Source organism: Pseudophryne corroboree, chromosome 10, assembly GCF_028390025.1.
Source record: "Pseudophryne corroboree isolate aPseCor3 chromosome 10, aPseCor3.hap2, whole genome shotgun sequence".
NCBI classification, from domain to species: domain Eukaryota; kingdom Metazoa; phylum Chordata; class Amphibia; order Anura; family Myobatrachidae; genus Pseudophryne; species Pseudophryne corroboree.
The window spans coordinates 291,798,411-291,822,939 of NC_086453.1; the positions used below are offsets into that span (position 1 = coordinate 291,798,411).

General features: G+C 46.8%; 1 protein-coding gene across 17 annotated transcripts in view; it reads left to right on the forward strand.

Moving 5' to 3' along the window:
- The window catches only part of TP73 (tumor protein p73), a 362,139-nt gene extending 356,766 nt beyond the window's left edge, over positions 1-5,373 (forward strand). For 15 of the 17 annotated variants that reach the window (XM_063943359.1, XM_063943364.1, XM_063943354.1 and 12 more), the window contains one exon: positions 2,256-5,373. In XM_063943359.1, the coding sequence (XP_063799429.1) occupies positions 2,256-2,576 (321 nt within the window). In that variant the 3' untranslated portion in view covers positions 2,577-5,373. The remainder of the gene's footprint in view (positions 1-2,255) is intronic. The other 2 variants (XM_063943365.1, XM_063943357.1) reach the window with 2 other exon arrangements.
- The last annotated feature ends 19,156 nt before the right edge of the window (positions 5,374-24,529 follow it).

The window sequence follows — 24,529 nt, forward strand, 5'->3', positions numbered from 1 at the left end:
ATATGCGCTTTAAATATATAAATATCGCCAAAATATGCCCCCCTTCTCTTTGTTACCCTGTTTCTGTAGTGCAGTGCAGGGGAGAGTCCTGGGAGCCTTCCTCACAGCGGAGCTGAGCAGGAAAATGGCGCTGTGTGCTGAGGAGAATAAGCCCCGCCCCCTATCCGGCGGGCTTTTCTCCCGGGTTTTGAGATATCTGGCCTGGGTTAAATACATACATATAGCCTCAATGGCTATATGTGATGTATTCTTTGCCATCAAATGTATTCTTTGCCATCATGTATTCTTTGCTGCCCAGGGCGCCCCCAGCAGCGCCCTGCACCCTCCGTGACCGTTCAGTGTGAAGTGTGTAGCAACAATGGCGCACAGCTGCAGTGCTGTGCGCTACCTTCATGAAGGCTGAAGAGCCTTCTGCCGCCTGTTTCCGGACCCTCGATCTTCAGCATCTGTAAGGGGGATCGGCGGCGCGGCTCCGGGACGAACCCCAGGGTGACCTGTGTTCTGACTCCCTCTGAAGCTATGTCCAGTAGCCTAAGACTCCAATCCATCCTGCACGCAGGTGAGTTGAAAATCTCTCCCCTAAGTCCCTCGATGCAGTGAGCCTGTTGCCAGCAGGACTCACTGAAAATAATAAACCTAAAAACTTTTTCTAAGCAGCTCTTTAGGAGAGCCACCTAGATTGCACCCTGCTCGGACGGGCACAAAAACCTAACTGAGGCTTGGAGGAGGGTCATAGGGGGAGGAGCCAGTACACACCATGTAATCCTAAAAGCTTGCTTTTGTGCCCTGTCTCCTGCGGAGCCGCTATCCCCCATGGTCCTGACGGAGTCCCCAGCATCCACTAGGACGTTAGAGAAAAGGGGTGAGATGATTATTGGAAATTCCCCCCTCACAGAGGAGAGTTATGGTGCCGGCGATACAAAGTCACGGAGGGGGGAGGACACAATGCTCAGTTCCTGGAAAGCTTGATAAGCAGTTGCTGACTATCTGCTGTGTGCACTGCAGGGTACCAACAGCTCTCCCAGTGACCTTAAGTGTTGTGCAAAAATCTTTACCTTTTTACCTCAAAGGAGGAGCCTTAAGGAGAGCAAGAAGCTAAGCAAGGAGACCTAGGGCCCTTTGAAATAGAGTCAGCCTGCAAACCTTACATATTTAACATACAGCGGGTGGAGCTTGGCCTGTTGACCCAGCATTTACAGCACTGATCAGGGCAGCATCACAGGCGGGAAGGAGGCGGCTTATTCTCCTCAGCACCAGCATTTTGACAGCATCAATCTGGGGAAGCCCAGAGATGCGACCTGACAAAGATTGGCATTATTCTTTAAATTCCATGGTGAAGCACGGGTATTCAGCTAGAATAGTATAAATGGCACTATACAGGAAATTACTGAGGAAAGGGATCTAGGAGACACTATTTCAGGTGACTTAAAGGCAGGTAAGCAATGTAACAAAGCAATGAGGAAGGAGAGTCAGATGCTTGGTTGTATAGGTAGAGGAATCACCAGCAGAAAGTAGTAATAATGCCACTGTATACTGTAGGTCATTGGTACGGCCTCATCTAGAAGACTGTGTTCAGTTCTGGAGGCCACATCTTCAGAAGGATATTAATACATTAGAGACTGTACAAAGAAGAGCAACTAAAATGGTGCATGACCTACATCACAAAACTTACCCAGAAAGACTAAGAAATCTAAATATGTATAGTTTGGAGCAGAAAGAGGGGACATGATAGAAACTTTCAAATAAATCAAGGGTTTTAACAAAGTTCAGGAGGGAAACATTCTCCAAATGAAGAGAAGTATTAGAACACGAGGACATGCACTGAGACTGGAGGGGGGGGAGGTTCAGGGGAAATTTAAGGAAACATTACTTCACAGAAAGAGTAGTGGACAATTGGAATAGCCTCCCATCAGAGGTGGTAGAGGCTAAGACAGTAGAGCAATTTAAACATGCGTAGGATAGACATAAGGATATCCTAAGGTTTGAGGTACAAATATGGTAAAAAAGGGGCAGACTAGATGGGCCGAGTGGTTCTTATCTGGCATAGGGCCCTCTTTGCAGCGTCCTTCAAATCGGTCCCAACTTTGTACTGGACCAGTTACGGGTCCACTACAAGTAAGGTAAAGGGTAAAAAGGGAGCTGGGGATAGGTTTCCATTAAAAATAGATTTAACAGCAGCCTCAATTGCCCATTGTTACAGATTTGTGTTCGGCTACGCGTCAGGCCACTGACAATTGTTCCATCCATTCTTGCAGGATCTTGGAGCACTGAAGATCCCGGAGCACTACAAGGCCATGATATGGAGAGGAATCCAGGAGCTGAACAAAAGCCATGACTACGGCGCCCAGCAGCTCATTCGCTCCAGCAGTAACGCTTCCACCATTTCCATTGGCAGCTCCGGTGAGCTCCAGCGCCAGCGTGTTATGGAGGCAGTACATTTCCGCGTACGGCACACCATCACCATTCCCAACCGTAGCGGAGGCGATGACTGGGCAGACTTTGGCTTTGATTTACCCGACTGCAAGTCGCGCAAACAGTCCATAAAGGAAGAGTTTGCAGAATCTGATATCAACTAAAATGAGCCTATAAGTTGAGAACCGGGGATGAATCAGACCAAAAATAGAGATACCATTGTCTTGATTTTGATAAAGCCAAAACCAAATGGCAAAACTGTATGCCACCAGAAGCCAAGACTAGTGGCCTAGGGATAACTTCTTAGGTTTGGGCACATCTGGTGGCTTTCACCGTAGGGTAATTAATTAGAGGATCACCTGAGCACACAGATGATTAATTGTTAGTGCTAGATTTTTTTTTATTATTTTGTAGCCCAGTTTTTTGGAGTTGGAATCACAGCAGCCAAATGAACTGGACAACATAACCCCAGTTGGTACCCCGAAAGTGAATATATGTTCTTTTCTGTTAAGGCTACCACCATTGAGGGGTTCGCTGTGAATCGCGAAGACCTGTGGTTGCACACAATTTGGGGAGACACCTCTATCCCCAGACGTCTGCCAATGGTTGGTGCAGAACACACTTTAAGAGGAAAAAACCGGATGGCTCAACTTCCCCCCCGATGAACTGCCAAAAAAGTATTTTACCAGTGTCTTTTAATTGTGTGTGATGTTGCAGACGTTTCGTATGGGTTTTTCACTACATGTTTTGAACAAAACATGACGTAGAGGTAAAAGTTCTGCACCGAAAATGGTGTTTGCTAAGTTAAAATAATAATTATAAGGTTCAGTCAATTCAGCTGCGTTTTAGGGGCACAAAGAAAATACATCTGTAATTTATGACTGTGACCTGTTGTCCTCATGTATATATTTCCCTTATTCTCCGCCCTGTAATATTTTCATTTATTTTATTTATATCTGTAATATAAAATGTTCTACAGCTGTAGACTGGTAATGACGGGAGTCAGGAGAACCGAGTGCTGCTCAGCATTCTATGCCGCAAGGCTCCCGAATGTGCCAATGGGATTCAATAAAAAGGACACACACATTGTATACCGTATTGCTCATTCGCTACCTGTTGTTTATCTTCCACCCCGGCAACCTTTAGATTTGTGCCTGTTTCTCTTGTATCAAAATGATGGACATTTCCTTTTCCTATTCTTCAGTAAAGAAACCCTTGTGGTATTTCTAGACGCTTATAAATTGGGAGAAATGCTGGTAATTGTACATTGTGTTTATGTAGATGTAAATAGGAATACACAAATGTCAGCATTGTATTTTGCTTAGGGATTTGTTTTAGAGCACCTTCCTTTCCACATGAACGACCATATTCTGATTAGCATATGTACCCTGGGGTGTAGCGAGGGTGGCTCCGGTAGAGCTCGAGCTCCAGGCGCCGGAAAAGTTAGAGGGCGCGCCACGCTACTGTGGTGTAACATAAGTGGCTCTACTGTGTTATGTAACATGTATCAGGGGCTCTACTGTGGTGTAATGTGAATAACGGTCACTACTGTGCAGTGTAATCTGAATTGGTACTATTCTGTGGCCATGCCCTTTCCCCATGAAGCCACACCATATAATTTTTTTGTTGCGCGCCTTTGGTGCACGCTGTCCCTATTTTATGCATGGGGGGTACCCAAAGGAAACTGAGCTCCACAAGGTCTAGAATCAGCCCTGTCATCAATTTAGAATTTTTTAAATATTTTTTCTTTTCAAATTTAACATGCCCCCAATTCAGTACAGGGGAAGGGGCACCAAAACATACCCTTGCTCCAGGCACCATGGCACCTAGCTACACCTCTGTATGTACCTGGCATATGTTAGAGAGATGCATTTTCTAGAATTGCTGGTTACATTTTCAGCTGGTATTCGCACCCTAGTGCCAATATCTCTAGTATGCAAATAAGAGGGAGCGGACAGATTCAGCAGCATTCTAGTGGGTTAAACAAAGTCGATATTGTAGCTAAGGAAAGTATTAACACTCCAACATCAAGGGTAAATGGTGTAATGTTTTAAAAACATGTTATATCCATGGGTTCCGTTAAAAGAATTGTTTTAAAAAAAAAAAAAAAACATTACAAAATGCCAGGATTGTTCTGTAATTCCCTCCATCGTTAACCTACAAAGCAGTGATGGGCAACCCAATCAACTTCAAGGGCTGCATGTGTGGCCCTCCAGCCTTCAAAAGGGACTCACACTACCCTTAATGTGAATGGAAGGATAAAACGGCCACCCAAACAAATTTGGTACACCTCACGTCACTCATCCCAAAATACCTATAGCATGTCCCTGACTTACTGCACTATTCCACCCTATGCCTCAAACATCTCACCCAACACACAATGCCTGCGCTGCACATTGCTGCTCCGTAAACCACATTTACCATATGAAACGGATAAGGATGATGATGATGATGGACTGTCAATGAAAATGCTAGAACACGATTTACATCTTTAGTACAGTGAATAGGAGAAGGCAGGTGTTAACATACTTATTGTGACATTTATGAAAACTGTTCTAGAGGGAACTATCAAGGAAAGATGGTACTGTCAATAGAGACCAATGAGAGATTTGCTTGCTTTGTACTACAAAAATGAATTGTAGTAATCTGTTTGGTAACACTATTAGACCATCAGTTAATTTTGGCCCAGGTCCTACCAATTGAAATAGTCAGTACCACTCAGCTGAAATGGCTTCAAGTTTATTAAAGGTTCATCGCACATGAAGATAAGTCACAGTAACGGATAGGAAAACATCAACTGATGTAAGGCATGTGAAAGAAATATTGCATAAACCTATTACACGTTTCACAGGTTTGCTGCCCACTTCCTCAGACTTGTGAATACCAATATTTCCTGGAGTCACGTTTGGCCCTTGTCCTGGTGCTGCGATGAGATAAAATGTGCTTTGGTGGCATACTAAGAGGACATAATGCCACCAAAGCACATTTTATCTCATCGCAGCACCAGGACATAACAATTTGTAAGACTATTAGTAAAAAGAAGTCTGAGGAAGCAGGCAGTGTATTCATGAAACGCGCAGCAGGTTTATGCAACTCTTCCACATGCCTCAGGGATGGCCTCACTTCCTGTTGAAGTCACAATTAGGGCTCTTTCACATATATGCGTCAGTAAAATGGGTAAAATGCAGGTCAGGCAAAACATGCTTTCATTATACGTTTTTCATGCATTTCACTTTAACTTGTACTCTATTGGTAGCGTGCTTTAATGCATAACAATTGGTATATTCAATAAAAGTCGGATCCATTCCAACATGCAGTTGTCTGAATGGATCAGACAACCCCTATTCAATGGACGGCCGCTGCGGTCAGTGGCTGCGCTGACAGCAGCAGCCAGGAGTGCAGATGGCGGCGGGCGTGAGCGGGACGGCTGCAGGGGTAAGCTGGGCAGCGGGGGGAGCAGAGATCGTTGGCCCGCGGGGGGACATGTCTGCGGCAGCGGGGGGAGGCGCTGCAGGGAGAGTCTCCCTGCAGCGCCTCCCCCCGCCGCCACAGACATGTCCACCTGCAGCCAGCTCCTCCCGCCGATCTCTGCTCCCACCGCTGCCCGCAGCACCGCTTGTCTCCTCACCTCAAGTCGGATTGAGTTTGTCGAAAAGGGGGCCAAAACCTGTCGGCTTTGGCCCTATTTTTGACAGAAGCACGTGGATCGGTGGCTATTCCGCCGATCCACGTGTTTTCAGTCAAGTCAGGAATTCCCAACTTGTCGGAAAAAATCAGCCCCTATTGAATAGATCGGAACCCCTTCCGACCTATTTCTGTCGGAAGCTGACGTCTTTCCGACAGTTATTGAATACAGCCCTAAGTCATGCTGTGGTCTAAAATGTTAAAAGCAGCATTGACATTTAAGAATGCAGTGTTAGGAAGAACCCGTAAGAAACAACGCAAACATATTTTTTTTGTAGTTTTCAGGGCATTCGTTAGCAGCTATAGTGCACATTAGCAGAGGATAGGTGTGAATGAGCCCTCAGGGATGTTATATAAATAGGTGAAGACATGCAATAACCTGAATTAAAGAAAGCTAAAATCTGATTGGCTGGTGTGGGTTACCATACAGTGGACCTTTATTGGCTATAAAAACAAAAAAACTTTTTGTTGAATGCATAGATACAAAAGCACAACTTTTTCCCAAGTTTAACTTTTCATCATAGACACACAATTCACAAATATGTACATCTGTGACATGCCATTTGTCACAATGCAGATTGGCCTTGATTCAGAATGAAACCAAAACGCGCATTGTGTGGAAATCATGTTTTGTTGACTCGATCAGCAATATCACGGTCAGATTTGATGGCTATAAATGTGCCATTGTTTATACCAGTTACTTATATAGTGCACATATATTCTGCAGTGTTTTACAGAGAGTCTTTCAGTCATTCACAGCTTACAACCTATATTTCCTATCACACACACACACGTTCATATGTCAGAAGCCAACTAACCTACCATTATATTTTTGGAGTATGAGAGGAAAGAAGAGTACCCAGAGGAAACCCCTGCAAGCATGGGAAGTACGTACAACCTCCACACAGAGATCCACACTCCTAAGTCCTTATACGGGGCAGTAGTGCTAACCACTTTGCTAACTGTGCTGTCATTTTAACAACAGCAACAACTTGCCTAAGAATTAGCCTCGTGACTGTTAAACGTCTTAAAACCAAATTGATGGAAAATGCTTTTTCTGTTCTGAGCCAATTCCATTTTGAAACTGTGCAAATTCAGGGAACCTTTAACCATATAACCAAACTGCACTATTGTAGTCCAGGTTTTAAGGATTTGAGCACAGGTGACTAAGTTAGAATGGATACCGTGAAAACCTGGAATGTAATGGCGGAGTTTGGGAAACACTAATATACAGTATAACATAAGCTCAGTGTTTAATGCTACAATATATTGCAGCTGACAACACACCGCCCTAGACACATTTATTAGATAAGTATATTTTAGTAAAACCTTAAATATACAAGATCTGAAATTATAAAGAAAGCAGGCGTATTTTTTTTTGTCAGTGAGAAACTGAGGGAATCCCTCTATTTGGGTTCGATTTTAAGAAGTATATATATATTAACCTCATCATGTTTACCTGCGATACACAGAGCATAGAGGACGCCCAGCTTCTGCCTTCCCTTCACTGTAAGGGATAAACACAATGCATCCTTACAGCATATGACATTGTCCAATCAGACTGACATTCCGCTGCATTGACAGTGCGCATGTTCCCATGTAACACACTATAGACCAGTGGTTTCCAAACTTTTTTGAATCACGGCGCCCTAGAATATCAGAATTTTTTTTCACGGCACCCCTAGGCCAAAAATTTCTTATTGAGAAATTTAGAAAGAAATATTACATTAAATAGATTGCGTTTATATGACATCCTTAGGGTTAGTTACGTGGTGAGGGACAAGATTTGCTTCTGTTTGGCCACATATTTTATGACTGGCAGCCACCAGCACTGGTTTTACCTATTACACTGACTATGAATAATTTGAATTGGTCCTGGACCACCAACCCAGGGCACCCCTGCAAGTGTCCCGAGGCACCCCAGGTAGTCACGGCACACAGTTTGGGAACCTCTGCTATAGACAATAGTCTTCCAATGAAACTACCCGTATTTAGCTATTTCTACCTTCAGATGCTTTGTTGAAATAAACAAAATGGAATTTAATATGTTACTGCTGTAATATTACATTGTAAGAAGGAAAAATGGTAATCTGCAGCTTAGCAGGACCACTGTGGGCATCAGAGTAATGCCATCCCTTGGGAGCTCACCGCGGCCCCCTAGTGGTCTATATAGTAAAACACTACTGCCAGTACAATAGAATCCTATACAGTGGAGATGACTGAATAGACGGGTATGGGACTCAGGGTCGACACCCATTAGGTCGACAATAGAAATTGGTCGACATGAGTTTTACATGTTTGGTAACACTATTGACCAATGGATGTCGACCTAGAGTCCGGATACCGAATAGACATTGAAGAGAACAGTTATAATGCCCCATTACCAATACTGCTAACCTAGAATTTCACAGGGTCCCAATTGATTCGCTCTTACTAAAAACACAACTTTATGTACAATCTTCTTTACCAAGTTCTGCTGCACTTACCGTACATGCTGCCATTCTACAGCCAACTATGGATTCCTAGGCTGCACATCACAGCGCAAAGTGTCCAACAGTCCCAACCAACATCTAGGGAGAGACCGATCACGCCTTCTAAAGACAAGTGGAGTTGTTGCCCATACAAACCAATCAGTCTACAAATCATTTATCTAGAACATTCTGTAAACTCCATCTGTCCTCTAAAGACTGTTTGATAAATCTCCCCCCTAATGAGGATCCGTCAGACGTTAGTTGGGATGGATGATTAATGCCATCAGATGATGATACATCTGGTTGTGTATGTGAATATCGTCTGACTGCACTAATGGTGCCTAGATGGATTTGACCATTGGGCCTATGTGCAGAAGAGCTAACAGTGAAGGAGGTTGGGCCAGTAGTGTCGGCCCATGTATGAATACTATTACAACAGGTGACAAATCTGATTTCTCTATATAAGGATAACAGACCACTTGATCCCATAGCGTTTTTTCAGACACTACTAAACATGGGGGATGAAGACCTAGCAGAACTGAACAACAAGCTGGGTAACAGATGCACTAGAATAAAATCCTTCTGGAATTCAGAACAGCACACAGGAATCGGATAGAGCAGTTTGTGGAATTCAAGCCTGGTTTTTGTCCCATTATAATGGTCCACATATTTCACTTTTGTTTTTTGTATCATTAGCCATTATTATTTAATATAGAATTATACATGTTTCCTAAACACCATGGCGGCAGCTATTTTGTTGGCAAAAATAATATACAGTCCATCACTAGGGCATAGCAACCAGGGATGGCCGGTGAGGTCTCCAGAGAAGGGCTGGTCAGTTGCTTTTAGTTAGGTCCGAGGGACAGGGGAGACAAGAGAATGTTGTCTCTTTCTGCTAGCTTCACATTTTCAAATGAAATGTAAAATGAAAGAAACATATAACAGGTTACAAAATGGTCACAAGCCCTAAATAAAAAAACTATTTACTGAATAGCTCTGCAGCAGGAGTCAGGGCTATGCAAATGGGGCCAGACCGGGACTACTGTCCACAGCACCACTGATCTCACTGAAGCACCAGGTACTTTGTTGCCACACATTTATATTTTTCTGCCACACTTTCCCATCTTCTATACACTTTAGGGGTTTTTATTTGTAACGTTGTGTTTCTTTGTATGTATATATTGCTCGGTATACCTTGCAGGGCAAGGTCATTTTGTAGACATTAAATTGCAATGTGAGCACAAACAACTAATGCGGAAATACTAAACACATTTTAAAAAGTGACATTAAATCACTAAACTGTATTCTGACTGCAGTCGTGTAACACTTCTGTCTAATGGTAACAAATCTTGGTTGGCAAAATATTTTTTAGCATAATATACAGTATATAAATATATACATGAATGTTACCAATTTGACAAAAGGCCAATTATTTATTTAGAAACATCACATACAACAGGCTGTGAATTGGGAAAGTGACTGAGATTGGTGATTTAAGGGTATATTCAATTGCAGTCGAAAACTGCCGTCTGTCGAAAAGACGTCAGTTTTCGACTTTTTAAGGTCGAATCCTGATTCGACCTATTCAAAGCTTTTTGACAAGTCGAGGCATTCGACTTGTCGAAAAGCACGTGGATCGGCGAAATAGTTGCCGATCCACGTGTTGATGTCGAAAACGGGGCCAAATCCGACAGGTTTTGGCCCCGTTTTCGACCATCTCAATCCGACATCAAAATGTCGTCGGAATGAGATGGACCCAGAGGGGGGCGAGCCGCAGGGAGACGGGGGGACAGCCGGCGGGCGCACAGGAGAGATCAGCGCTATAGTAGCGCTGCAGCTGGATGTCACTCACCTGCCCGACCTCATGGCAGCTTCCACCCGGCTCCAGCACGCTGCTGGAGACGGGTGGAAGCTGCCGTGAGGTCGGGCGGCTGAGTGACATCCTGCTGCAGCGCTACGGTAGCGCTAATCTTCCTGTATGCCTGCCGGCTGTCCTCCCGCGGCTCGCCCCCCTTCTCCTCTGTGTTCCATCTTAATTCGACTTGAAAAAGTCGAATTAAGATGGGGATTGAATAGGGGTTGTCGGATCCATTCCAACAAATACATATCGGAATGGATCCGACTTTCATTGAATATACCCCTCAGCCTCAAGATGTAAAAAGCTGTTTTTTTTGTTTGTTTTTCAAAGATATTGTGTATGTATATATCTCTAAACAAAAAAATGTGGACTTTTAAATGTTACTGCTAAATCGCTAAACGCTCTGCAGTGGCACAACTCGCAGACTGTTACGCTTTGTCCAATTACCTTATTTGCAATGAAAGGTGCAGCAGACCAGATTGCACATTCTCCCACTGACAGTATTGGGTGGCATCATTTCATTACCCACATACACGACCATGTGTGTTACCACCTTACAGAAGAATGCTTCGTACAAACTGGATACCAACAAGTGCAGAACATATATGGCTTGAGCTTGGGGCATAAGCATGTAATATATCTCTTAATATAGGTTCTATGCAAGTTGTACCATATCAGGCCCACCATGGGGCTAGGAATTGGTTACGGAACATGAGGATGCAGATCTATAAATGAGGGGATCTTGTTTTAACAGAATAGCTAATCATATTTGACCCTGAGCCAGGATGCCAACAGCGGCCAGAAAAGTGTTGTTTACCCGAGTACAGCAGCATTCTAAAGCACTCTATTGCTCTGAGATACTTATGTTCCGTCTGGTGTTCCACGTAATGCGATGCAGTATTAGTACATATAGTCCAGACTTGATTGTACATACAATATCTGTAAGATGTAATATCATTGGAAGAAATGTATTTCTGTTGTGAATTTTGTTGTTGGTTTTCTATGTCACATAATAAAAATAATTGGTTCTCCTGACACGTCGTGATGAATCCCTGGTGTGTGTATGAATGGAAGAATGACTTTAGGTTCAGCTCTCTTTATGTCCTCTATGGCGGTATTCTGTAATAGTGGGGTAATCTATGAAAGGGTGGAAATAATTTTATGGAGTGGTCTGTGAAGTGCTGTTGGAACACGTGGGCCTAGTACGGGCAATTAGTTTCACCTTGATGGCTGCAATGTGCACTGCGGAACAGCACATCACGGCGAGAAGCCTCACAAATGTTTCCTCGCACTCCATATAAGTGCACAAGAATTGTGATGTTTAGGGTAGCGTATAGAGCGAATATATGTACAGTTGAACATTGCACTGGATTGAATCAGACCCTTAGAATTCTGCAACTTTGCAAACACCATCAAAACCAATTTTCTCTAACGTCCTAAGTGGATGCTGGGGACTCCGTAAGGACCATGGGGAATAGCGGCTCCGCAGGAGACTGGGCACAAAAGTAAAGCTTTAGAACTACCTGGTGTGCACTGGCTCCTCCCCCTATGACCCTCCTCCAAGCCTCAGTTAAGATTTTGTGCCCGAACGAGAAGGGTGCACACTAGGTGGCTCTCCTGAGCTGCTTAGTGAAAAGTTTAGTTTTAGGTTTTTTATTTTCAGTGAGACCTGCTGGCAACAGGCTCACTGCATCGAGGGACTAAGGGGAGAAGAAGCGAACTCACCTGCGTGCAGAGTGGATTGGGCTTCTTAGGCTACTGGACATTAGCTCCAGAGGGACGATCACAGGCCCAGCCATGGATGGGTCCCAGAGCCGCGCCGCCGGCCCCCTTACAGAGCCAGAAGACAGAAGAGGTCCGGAAAATCGGCGGCAGAAGACGTCCTGTCTTCAACAAGGTAGCGCACAGCACTGCAGCTGTGCGCCATTGCTCTCAGCACACTTCACACTACGGTCACTGAGGGTGCAGGGCGCTGGGGGGGGGGCGCCCTGAGACGCAATAAAAACACCTTGGATGGCAAAAAATGCATCACATATAGCTCCTGGGCTATATGGATGCATTTAACCCCTGCCAGAACACACAGAAAAACGGGAGATAAGGCCGCCGATAAGGGGGCGGAGCCTATCTCCTCAGCACACTGGCGCCATTTTCCCTCACAGCTCCGTTGGAGGGAAGCTCCCTGGCTCTCCCCTGCAGTCACTACACTACAGAAAGGGTTAAAAAAGAAAGGGGGGGCACTAATTACGCGCAGTATAAAAGATACAGCAGCTATAAGGGGAAAAACACTTATATAAGGTTATCCCTGTATATATATATAGCGCTCTGGTGTGTGCTGGCAAACTCTCCCTCTGTCTCCCCAAAGGGCTAGTGGGGTCCTGTCCTCTATCAGAGCATTCCCTGTGTGTGTGCTGTATGTCGGTACGTTTGTGTCGACATGTATGAGGAGAAAAATGATGTGGAGACGGAGCAGATTGCCTGTAATAGTGATGTCACCCCCTAGGGGGTCGACACCTGAGTGGATGAACTGTTGGAAGGAATTACGTGACAGTGTCAGCTCTGTATAAAAGACAGTGGTTGACATGAGACAGCCGGCTACTCAGCTTGTGCCTGTCCAGACGTCTCATAGGCCGTCAGGGGCTCTAAAGCGCCCGTTACCTCAGATGGCAGATATAGACGCCGACACGGATACTGACTCCAGTGTCGACGGTGAAGAGACAAATGTGACTTCCAGTAGGGCCACACGTTACATGATGGAGGCAATGAAAAATGTTTTACACATTTCTGATAATACGAGTACCACCAAAAAGGGGTATTATGTTCGGTGAGGAAAAACTACCTGTAGTTTTCCTGAATCTGAGAAATTAAATGAGGTGTGTGATGATGCGTGGGTTTCCCCCGATAACAACTGATAATTTCTAAAATGTTATTGGCATTATATCCTTTCCCGCCAGAGGTTAGGGTGCGTTGGGAAACACCCCCTAGGGTGGATAAAGCGCTCACACGCTTGTAAGGGCTCTACCCTCTCCTGAGATGGCCGCCCTTAAGGATCCTGCTGATAGAAAGCAGGAGGGTATCCTAAAATGTATTTACACACATACTGGTGTTATACTGCGACCAGCAATCGCCTCAGCCTGGATGTGCAGTGCTGGGTTGGCGTGTTTGGATTCCCTGACTGAAAATATTGATACCCTAGATAGGGACAGTATATTTTTGCCTATAGAGCATTTGAAAGATGCATTTCTATATATGCGTGATGCACAGCGGAATATTTGCCGACTGGCATCAAGTCTAAGTGCGTTGTCCATTTCTACCAGTAGAGGGTTATGGACACGACAGTGGTCAGGTGATGCGGATTTCAAACAACATGAGAAGACGCCGTATTATCAGGCGCAGTCTTTTCGTGGACAAGCGGGCAAAAGGTTCCTCATTTCTGCCCCGTGACAGAGGGAGAGGAAAAAGGCTGCAGAAATCAGCCAGTTCCCAGGAACAGAAACCCTTTCCCGCCTCTGCCAAGCCCTCAGTATGACGCTGGGGCTTTACAAGCAGAATCAGGCACGGTGGGGGGCCCGTCTCAATGAATTTCAGCGCGCAGTGGGCTCACTCGCAAGTAGACCCCTGGATCCTTCAGGTGATATCTCAGGGGTACAAATTGGAATTCGAGACGTCTCCCCCTCGCCGTTTCCTAAAGTCGGCTTTACCGATGTCTCCTTCTGACAGGGAGACAGTTTTGGAAGCCATTCACAAGCTGTATTCCCAGCAGGTGATAATCAAGGTACCCCTCCTGCAACAGGGAACGGGGTATTATTCCACACTGTTGTGGTACCGAAGCCGGACGGCTCGGTGAGACCGATTCTAAATCTAAAATCTTTGAACACTTACATACAGAGGTTCAAATTCAAGATTGAGTCACTCAGAGCAGTGATTGCGAACCTGGAAGAAGGGGACTACATGATGTCTCGGGACATCGAGGATGCTTACCTTCATGTCCAAATTTACCCTTCTCACCAAGGGTACCTCAGGTTTATGGTACAGAACTGTCACTATCAGTTCAGACGCTGCCGTATGGATGGTCCACGGCACCCCGGGTCTTTACCAAGGTAATGGCCGAAATGATGATATTTCTTCGAAAGAAGGGAATTTTAGTTATCCCTTACTTGGACGATTCCCTGATAAGGGTAAGATCCAGGGAACAGTTGGAGGTCGGTGTAGCACTATCTCAGGTAGTGTTGCGGCAGCACGATTGGATTCTCAATATTCCAAAATCGCAGCTGGTTCCGACGACTCGTCTTCTGTTCCTAGGGATGATCCTGGACACAGTCCAGAAAAAGGTGTTTCTCCCGGAGGAGAAAGCCAGGGAGTTATCCGAGCTAGTCAGGAACCTCCTAAAACCGAGCCAAGTCTCAGTGCATCAATGCACAAGGGTTCTGGGTAAAATGGTGGCTTCCTACGAAGCAATCCCATTCGGCAGATTCCACGCAAGAACTTTCCAGTGGGACCTGCTGGACAAATGGTCCGGGTCGCATCTTCAGATGCATCAGCGGATAACCCTGTCACCAAGAACAAGGGTGTCCCTCCTGTGTTGGTTGCAGAGTGCTCATCTTCTAGAGGGCCGCAGATTCGGCATTCAGGACTGGGTCCTGGTGACCACGGATGCCAGCCTGCGAGGCTGGGGAGCAGTCACACAGGGAAGGAATTTCCAGGGCTTATGGTCAAGCCTGGAGACATCACTTCACATAAATATCCTGAAGCTAAGGGCCATTTACAATGCTCTAAGCTTAGCAAGACCTCTGCTTCAAGGTCAGCCGGTGTTGATCCAGTCGGACAACATCACGGCAGTCACCCACGTAAACAGACAGGGTGGCACAAGAAGCAGGAGGGCAATGGCAGAAGCTGCAAGGATTCTTCGCTGGGCGGAAAATCATGTGATAGCACTGTCAGCAATTCCGGGAGTGGACAACTGGGAAGCAGACTTCCTCAGCAGACACGACCTCCACCCGGGAGAGTGGGGACTTCACCCAGAAGTCTTCCACATGATTATAAACCGTTGGGAAAAACTCGACAGGTATTGCGCCAGGTCAAGGGACCCTCAGGCAATAGCTGTAGACGCTCTGGTAACACCGTGGGTGTACCAGTCAGTGTATGTGTTCCCTCATCTGCCTATCATACCCAAGATACTGAGATTGATAAGATGGAGAGGAGTAAGCACTATATTCGTGGCTCCGGATTGACCAAGAAGGACTTGGTAACCGGAACTTCAAGAGATGCTCACGGAGGATCCGTGGCCTCTACCTCTAAGAAGGGACCTGCTCCAGCAAGGACCCTGTCTGTTCCAAGACTTACCGCGGCTGCGTTTGATGGCATGGCGGTTGAACGCCGGATCCTGAAGGAAAAAAGGCATTCCGGATGAAGTCATCCCTATCCTGATCAAAGCCAGGAAGGATGTACCCGCAAAACATTATCACCGCATTTGGCGAAAATATGTTGCGTGGTGCGAGGCCAGTAAGGCCCGACGGAGGAAATTCAACTAGGTCGATTCCTACATTTCCTGCAAACAGGAGTGTCTATGGGCCTGAAATTGGGGTCCATTAAGGTTCAAATTTCGGCCCTGTCAATTTTCTTCCAAAAAGAACTAGCTTCAGTCCCTGAAGTTCAGACGTTGTAAAAGGGGTACTGCATATACAGCCTCCTTTTGTGCCTCCAGTGGCACCTTGAGATCTCAATGTAGTTTTTGGGTTCCAAAAGTCACATTGGTTTGAACCACTTAAATCTGTGGAGTTAAAATATCTCACATGGAAAGTGGTCATGCTGTTGGCCCTGGCCTGGGCCAGGCGCGTGTCAGAATTGGCGGCTTTATCCTGTAAAAGCCCTTATCTGATTTTCCATTCGGACAGGGCGGAATTGAGGACTCGTCCTCAGTTTCTCCCTAAGGTGGTTTCAGCGTTTCACCTGAACCAACCTATTGTGGTGCCTGTGGCTACTAGGGACTTGGAGGACTCCAAGTTGCTAGACGTTATCAGGGCCCTGAAAATATGTGTTTCCAGGACGGCTGGAGTCAGAAAATCTGACTCGCTGTTTATCCTGTATGCACCCAACAAGCTGGGTGCTCCTGCTTCTAAGCAGACTATTGCTCGTTGGATTTGTAGTACAATTCAGCTTGCACATTCTGTGGCAGGCCTGCCACAGCCAAAAATCTGTAAATGCCCACTCCACAAGGAAGATGGGCTCATCTTGGGCGGCTGCCCGAGGGGTCTCGGCTTTACAACTTTGCAGAGCAGCTACTTGGTCAGGAGCAAATACGTTTGTAAAATTCTACAAAATTGATACCCTGGCTGAGGAGGACCTGGAGTTCTCTCATTTGGTGCTGCAGAGTCATCCGCACTCTCCCGCCCGTTTGGGAGCTTTGGTATAATCCCCATGGTCCTTACGGAGTCCCCAGCATCCACTTAGGACGTTAGAGAAAATAAGAATTTACTTACCGATAATTCTATTTCTCGTAGTCCGTAGTGGATGCTGGGCGCCCATCCCAAGTGCGGATTGTCTGCAATACTGGTACATAGTTATTGTTACCAAAAAATCGGGTTATTGCTGTAGTGAGCCATCTTTTCTAGAGGCTCCTCTGTTATCATGCTGTTAACTGGGTTTCGATCACGAGTTGTACGGTGTGATTGGTGTGGCTGGTATGAGTCTTACCCGGGATTCAAAATCCTTCCTTATTGTGTACGCTCGTCCGGGCACAGTATCCTAACTGAGGCTTGGAGGAGGGTCATAGGGGGAGGAGCCAGTGCACACCAGGTAGTTCTAAAGCTTTACTTTTGTGCCCAGTCTCCTGCGGAGCCGCTATTCCCCATGGTCCTTACGGAGTCCCCAGCATCCACTACGGACTACGAGAAATAGAATTATCGGTAAGTAAATTCTTATTTTCACTTTCACCCCATAAAGAGGTGCAGGAAAGTGATTAGTATCGGGCTAGTAATTCTCAGACATAAGTACATCGCTGAGATCTGAATCACCCCTAAGGGTGGTGTAATTACACAGTGAAGGGGGTACTCACGGAGCGATCGCTTCTTAAAATCTAAGCAATCTGACTAGAGATTGCTAAAATTTCAAGCAGCGATCACTCTGTGTGTACCCCTCACAGCGATAGCGATGCGCAGCCCCGCGCATCGCTATCGCTGGTGCTATTGCATGCAGGCCAGTCTAGCAGGTCACTCACTGCACTCTCCACCCGCACGCTCAGCACACATCTCTCCCCAAATCGGCCCGTGAATATGGGCCTGAAGAGGTTACCGGAGGTTAGGCTGCACCCTTCCCGCATGGCACTGCACATGTGCAATCAGCAACACAAACAAGTTCTGGGGCAAGCAGCCGCTTCTTGCTTTTCGCATGTGTTTATACCACTGTAGCCATGTACAGAAATAACAATTTAAGAGGCAAAATATGAGATTAATAACCGCTAAAGCGGATCTGCAGAATGGAATACACCGCAGGAACCACTCTTGATCCATTTACCAATTATCTGAAGATCATAAACCGCTGTCCTCTATTGTGTAACAGGGAAATGCCTGCCAGATATACAGTAGGTCTGTCACATATAAAATACACATCTACACGTAAGTAAATGGGAACCTTGTTAAGACTCCTTAAACCCAGGTTAATATTTCACTTTTAGGATATTATTTACTTATAGCACACTTCTGCAACTTGTAACTCGCCAATTTATGTAAAACTACAAGTCCCAGTCTGCCTAGCTGGCCTCTCCACAATAAATGGAGAGCCACAGGTTTCACACCCCTACTTTAAAGTAACGCCTCAAATTTAATACACAAATAGCATTATCACACAAAGGTTTTTCAAGACCTTTCTAATTTATGGTCAATGACTGTGGGCCGGATTCGGACGTATACACAAATCCAATTACGACTGCATCTTCATATGCAGTGGTACTGCGATATTATGCTAGTGCTGCAGCCAATGAGATTTGTACAGAGACCCCCACTGGCTACAACTCTATCCCGCCAATGGCATACAAAGAGAAAACAAGATTTTTGGTCACTTACCGTTGAATCCTTTTCTCTTAAGCAGGATGGGCGACACTGGACCACAGGGATTGTAGGTTGGGCTAGAGTTTGGCATTTAAACTGCTGTAACTTTAAATTCTGAGCTCCTCCCCCAGCAACCCCATAATGCCAATACTTCTTTAAAAGAGTCCGGTAAGGAGTAGCAGTAACCCAGTGAACAGTTACAGCAAACAAACCAGTAAGGAAAAGATGGTCAAGAACTAAGACCTTTAACAACTGAGCATGATGGAGGACATGCGGTGTTCCCCAGCCTGCTTCAGAGAAAAGGATTCAGAGGTAAGTGACCAAAAATCCTATTTTATCTTGCAGCAAGGCTGGGCGACACCTGGGATGTTCAACAGCCGTCCCCAGGGAAAGGAACACTCAGGCTGCCTGACTGGAGAACTGTACGCCCAATGTGGGTGTTGCAGGAGGCAAACACATGAAAAAATAAGAATTTACTCACCGGTAATTCTATTTCTCGTAGTCCGTAGTGGATGCTGGGAACTCCGTAAGGACCATGGGGAATAGACGGGCTCCGCAGGAGACTAGGCACTCTAAGAAAGAATTAGGACTACTGGTGTGCACTGGCTCCTCCCTCTATGCCCCTCCTCCAGACCTCAGTTAGGGAAACTGTGCCCGGAAGAGCTGACACAATAAGGAAAGGATTTGGAATCCCGGGTAAGACTCATACCAGCCACACCAATCACACCGTATAACTCGTGATAATATACCCAGTTAACAGTATGAATAACAACTGAGCCTCACGAACAGATGGCTCATAACAATAACCCTTTAGTTAGGCAATAACTATATACAAGTATTGCAGACAATCCGCAATTGGGATGGGCGCCCAGCATCCACTACGGACTACGAGAAATAGAATTACCGGTGAGTAAATTCTTATTTTCTCTGACGTCCTAGTGGATGCTGGGAACTCCGTAAGGACCATGGGGATTATACCAAAGCTCCCAAACGGGCGGGAGAGTGCGGATGACTCTGCAGCACCGAATGAGCAAACTCAAGGTCCTCCTCAGCCAGGGTATCAAACTTGTAGAATTTTGCAAACGTGTTTGAACCCGACAAAGTAGCAGCTCGGCAAAGTTGTAAAGCCGAGACCCCTCGGGCAGCCGCCCAAGAAGAGCCCACCTTCCTCGTGGAATGGGCTTTGACTGATTTAGGATGCGGCAGTCCAGCCGCAGAATGGGCAAGTTGAATCGTGGAGCAGATCCAGCGAGCAATAGTCTGCTTAGAAGCAGGAGCACCCAACTTGTTGGGTGCATGCAGGATAAACAGCGAGTCAGTCTTTCTGACTCTAGCCGTCCTGGAAACATAGATTTTCAGGGCCCGGACTACGTCCAGCAACTTGGAAGCCTCCAAGTCCCGAGTAGCCGCAGGCACCACAATAGGTTGGTTCAAATTAAACGCCGATACCACCTTAGGGAGGAATTGGGGACGCGTCATCAATTCTGCTCTGTCCATATGGAAGATCAGATAGGGGCTTTTACAGGACAAAGCCGACAATTCTGACACCCGCCTAGCCGAAGCCAAGGCCAAAAGCATGACCACTTTCCACGTGAGATATTTTAATTCCACGGTCTGAAGTGGCTCAAACCAATGTGATTTTAGGAAATCCAACACAACGTTGAGATCCCAAGGTGCCACCGGGGGCACAAAAGGGGGCTGAATATGCAGCACTCCCTTAACAAACGTCTGAACTTCAGGCAGTGAAGCCAGTTCTTTTTGAAAGAAAATAGACAGGGCCGAAATCTGGACTTTAATGGAACCCAATTTTAGGCCCATAGTCACTCCTGACTGTAGGAAGTGCAGAAATCGACCCAGCTGAAATTCTTCTGTGGGGGCCTTCATAGCCTCACACCAAGCAACATATTTTCGCCATATGCGGTGATAATGCTTTGCTGTCACATCTTTCCTAGCTTTTATCAGCGTAGGAATGACTTCAACCGGAATGCCCTTTTCCATCAGCATCCGGCGTTCAACCGCCATGCCGTCAAACGCAGCCGCGGTAAGTCTTGGAACAGACAGGGCCGCTGCTGTAGCAGGTCCTGTCTGAGAGGCAGAGGCCAAGGGTCCTCTGAGATCATTTCTTGCAGTTCCGGGTACCAAGTCCTTCTTGGCCAATCCGGAACGATGAGTATAGTTCTTACTCCTCTCTTTCTTATTATCCTCAGCACCTTTGGTATGAGAGGAAGAGGAGGGAACACATAAACAGACTGGTACACCCACGGTGTCACTAGAGCGTCCACAGCTATCGCCTGAGGGTCCCTTGACCTGGCGCAATATCTTTTTAGCTTTTTGTTGAGGCGGGACGCCATCATGTCCACCTGTGGCCTTTCCCAACGGTTTACAATCAGTTGGAAGACTTCTGGATGAAGTCTCCACTCTCCCGGGTGGAGGTCGTGCCTGCTGAGGAAGTCTGCTTCCCAGTTGTCCACTCCCGGAATGAACACTGCTGACAGTGCTATCACGTGATTTTCCGCCCATCGGAGAATCCTTGTGGCTTCTGCCATCGCCATCCTGCTTCTTGTGCCGCCCTGTCGGTTTACATGGGCGACCGCCGTGATGTTGTCTGACTGAATCAGCACCGGCTGGTTTTGAAGCAGGGGTCTTGCCTGACTTAGGGCATTGTAAATGGCCCTTAGTTCCAGAATATTTATGTGTAGGGAAGCCTCCTGACCCGACCATTGTCCTTGGAAGTTTCTTCCCTGAGTGACTGCCCCCCAACCTCGGAGGCTTGCATCCGTGGTCACCAGGACCCAGTCCTGTATGCCGAATCTGCGGCCCTCTAGAAGATGAGCACTCTGCAGCCACCACAGCAGAGACACCCTGGCCCTCGGGGACAGGCTGATCAGCCGATGCATCTGAAGATGCGATCCGGACCACTTGTCCAACAGATCCCACTGAAAGATCCGTGTATGGAACCTGCCGAATGGAATTGCCTCGTAAGAAGCTACCATCTTTCCCAGGACTCGCGTGCAGTGATGCACCGACACCTGTTTTGGTTTCAGGAGGTCTCTGACCAGAGATGACAACTCCTTGGCCTTCTCCTCCGGGAGTAACACCTTCTTCTGTTCTGTGTCCAGAATCATACCCAGGAACAGCAGACGCGTCGTAGGAACCAGCTGCGACTTTGGAATATTCAGAATCCAGCCGTGCTGTTGTAGCACTTCCTGAGATAGTGCTACTCCGACCAACAACTGCTCCCTGGACCTCGCCTTTAGAAGGAGATCGTCCAAGTATGGGATAATTATAACTCCCTTCTTTCGAAGGAGTATCATCATTTCGGCCATTACCTTGGTAAATACCCTCGGTGCCGTGGACAGACCAAACGGCAACGTCTGGAATTGGTAATGGCAGTCTTGTACCACAAAACGGAGGTACACCTGGTGAGGTGGGTAAATGGGGACATGCAGGTAAGCATCCTTGAAGTCCAGTGATACCAGGTAATCCCCTTCTTCCAGGCTTGCAATAACCGCCCTGAGCGATTCCATTTTGAACTTGAACCTTCTTATATAAGTGTTCAAGGATTTCAAATTTAGAATGGGTCTCACCGAACCGTCTGGTTTCGGTACCACAAACATTGTGTAATAGTAACCCCGTCCCTGTTGAAGGAGGGGAACTTTTATTATCACCTGCTGGAGGTACAGCTTGTGAATTGCCGCCAGCACTACCTCCCTGTCCGGGGGAGTAGCTGGCAAGGCTGATTTGAGGTAACGGCGAGGGGGAGACGTCTCGAATTCCAGCTTGTATCCCTGAGATACCACTTGTAGAACCCAGGGATCCACCTGTGAGCGAACCCACCGGTCGCTGAAGTTCCACCAGTGGAGCCCCAGCGTCATGCGGTGGATTTAGTGGAAGCAGGGGAGGATTTCTGTTCTTGGGAACTGGCTGCATGGTGCAGCTTTTTCCCTCTACCCCTGCCTCTGGGCAGAAAGGACGCGCCTTTAATCCGCTTGCCTTTCTGGGGCCGAAAGGACTGTACCTGATAATACGGTACTTTCTTTGGCTGTGAGGGAACCTGGGGTAAAAATGTCGACTTCCCAGCTGTCGCTGTGGAAACGAGGTCCGAGAGACCATCCCCAAACAATTCCTCACCCTTGTAAGGCAAAACCTTCATGTGCCTTTTAGAATCCGCATCACCTGTCCACTGCCGAGTCCATAATACTCTCCTGGTAGAAATGGACATTGCATTTATTCTAGATGCCAGCCGGCAAATATCCCTCTGTGCATCTCTCATGTATAAGACTACGTCTTTAATATGCTCTATGGTTAGCAATATAGTGTCCCTGTCAAGGGAATCAATATTATCAGACAGGGAATCAGACCACGCTGCTGCAGCACTGCACATCCATGCTGAAGCAATAGCAGATCTCAGTATAGTACCTGAGTGTGTATATACAGACTTCAGGATAGCCTCCTGCTTTCTATCCGCAGGCTCCTTTAAGGCGGCCGTATCCTGAGACGGTAGTGCCACCTTTTTTGACAAGCGTGTGAGCGCTTTATCCACCCTCGGGGATGTCTCCCAACGTACCCTGTCCTCTGGCGGGAAAGGGTACGCCATTAGTAACTTTTTAGAAATCACTAATTTTTTATCAGGGGATGCCCACGCTTCTTCACACACTTCATTTAACTCATCTGAAGGGGGAAAAACCACCGGTTGCTTTTTCTCCCCAAACATAATACCCTTTTTAGTGGTACCTGGGTTAATGTCAGAAATGTGCAACACATTTTTCATTGCCGTAATCATGCAACGGATAGCCTTAGTGGAATGTACATTAGTCTCGTCGTCGTCGACACTGGAGTCAGACTCCGTGTCGACATCTGTGTCTGCCATCTGAGGTAGCGGGCGTTTTTGAGCCCCTGATGGCCTTTGAGACGCCTGGGCAGGCGCGGGCTGAGAAGCCGGCTGTCCCACAGCTGTTATGTCATCAAACCTTTTATGTAAGGAGTTGACACTGTCGGTTAATACCTTCCACATATCCATCCACTCTGGTGTCGACCCCGCAGGGGGTGACATCACATTTATCGGCACCTGCTCCGCCTCCACATAAGCCTCCTCCTCAAACATGTCGACACAGCCGTACCGACACACCGCACACACACAGGGAATGCTCTGACTGAGGACAGGACCCCACAAAGTCCTTTGGGGAGACAGAGAGAGAGTATGCCAGCACACACCACAGCGCTATATAACACAGGGATTTACACTACACAAAGTGATTTTCCCTATAGCAGCTATAATACACAGTATTACGCCTAAATTTAGTGCCCCCCCCTCTCTTTTTTACCCTATTGAGCCTGGAAACTGCAGGGGAGAGCCTGGGGAGCTGTCTTCCAGCGGAACTGTGAAGAGAAAATGGCGCCAGTGTGCTGAGGGAGATAGCCCCGTCCACGGCGGACTTCTCCCACTCTTTTATTAATATTATGGCAGGGGATTTTTACACATATATAGTTTGTTAGACTATATTATGTGTTTTTTTGCCATTTTTAAGGTAATCTTAATTGCAGCCCAGGGCGCCCCCCCCAGCGCCCTGCACCCATCAGTGACCGGAGTATGTGGTGTGCATGGGGAGCAATGTCGCACAGCTGCAGTGCTGTGCGCTACCTTAATGAAGACCGGAGTCTTCAGCCACCAATTTTCTCCTCGGAATCTTCCGTCTTCTGGCTCTGCAAGGGGGACGGCGGCGCAGCTCCAGGACCGGACGACCGAGGCTGGGCCTGTGTTCGATCCCTCTGGAGCTAATGGTGTCCAGTAGCCTAGAAGCACAAGCTAGCTGCAAGCAGGTAGGTTTGCTTCTCTCCCCTAAGTCCCTCGTAGCAGTGAGTCTGTTGCCAGCAGATCTCACTGAAAATAAAAAACCTAATAAATACTTTTACTAAGAGCTCAGGAGAGCCCCTAGTGTGCAACCAGCTCGAGCCGGGCACAGATTCTAACTGAGGTCTGGAGGAGGGGCATAGAGGGAGGAGCCAGTGCACACCAGTAGTCCTAATTCTTTCTTAGAGTGCCCAGTCTCCTGCGGAGCCCG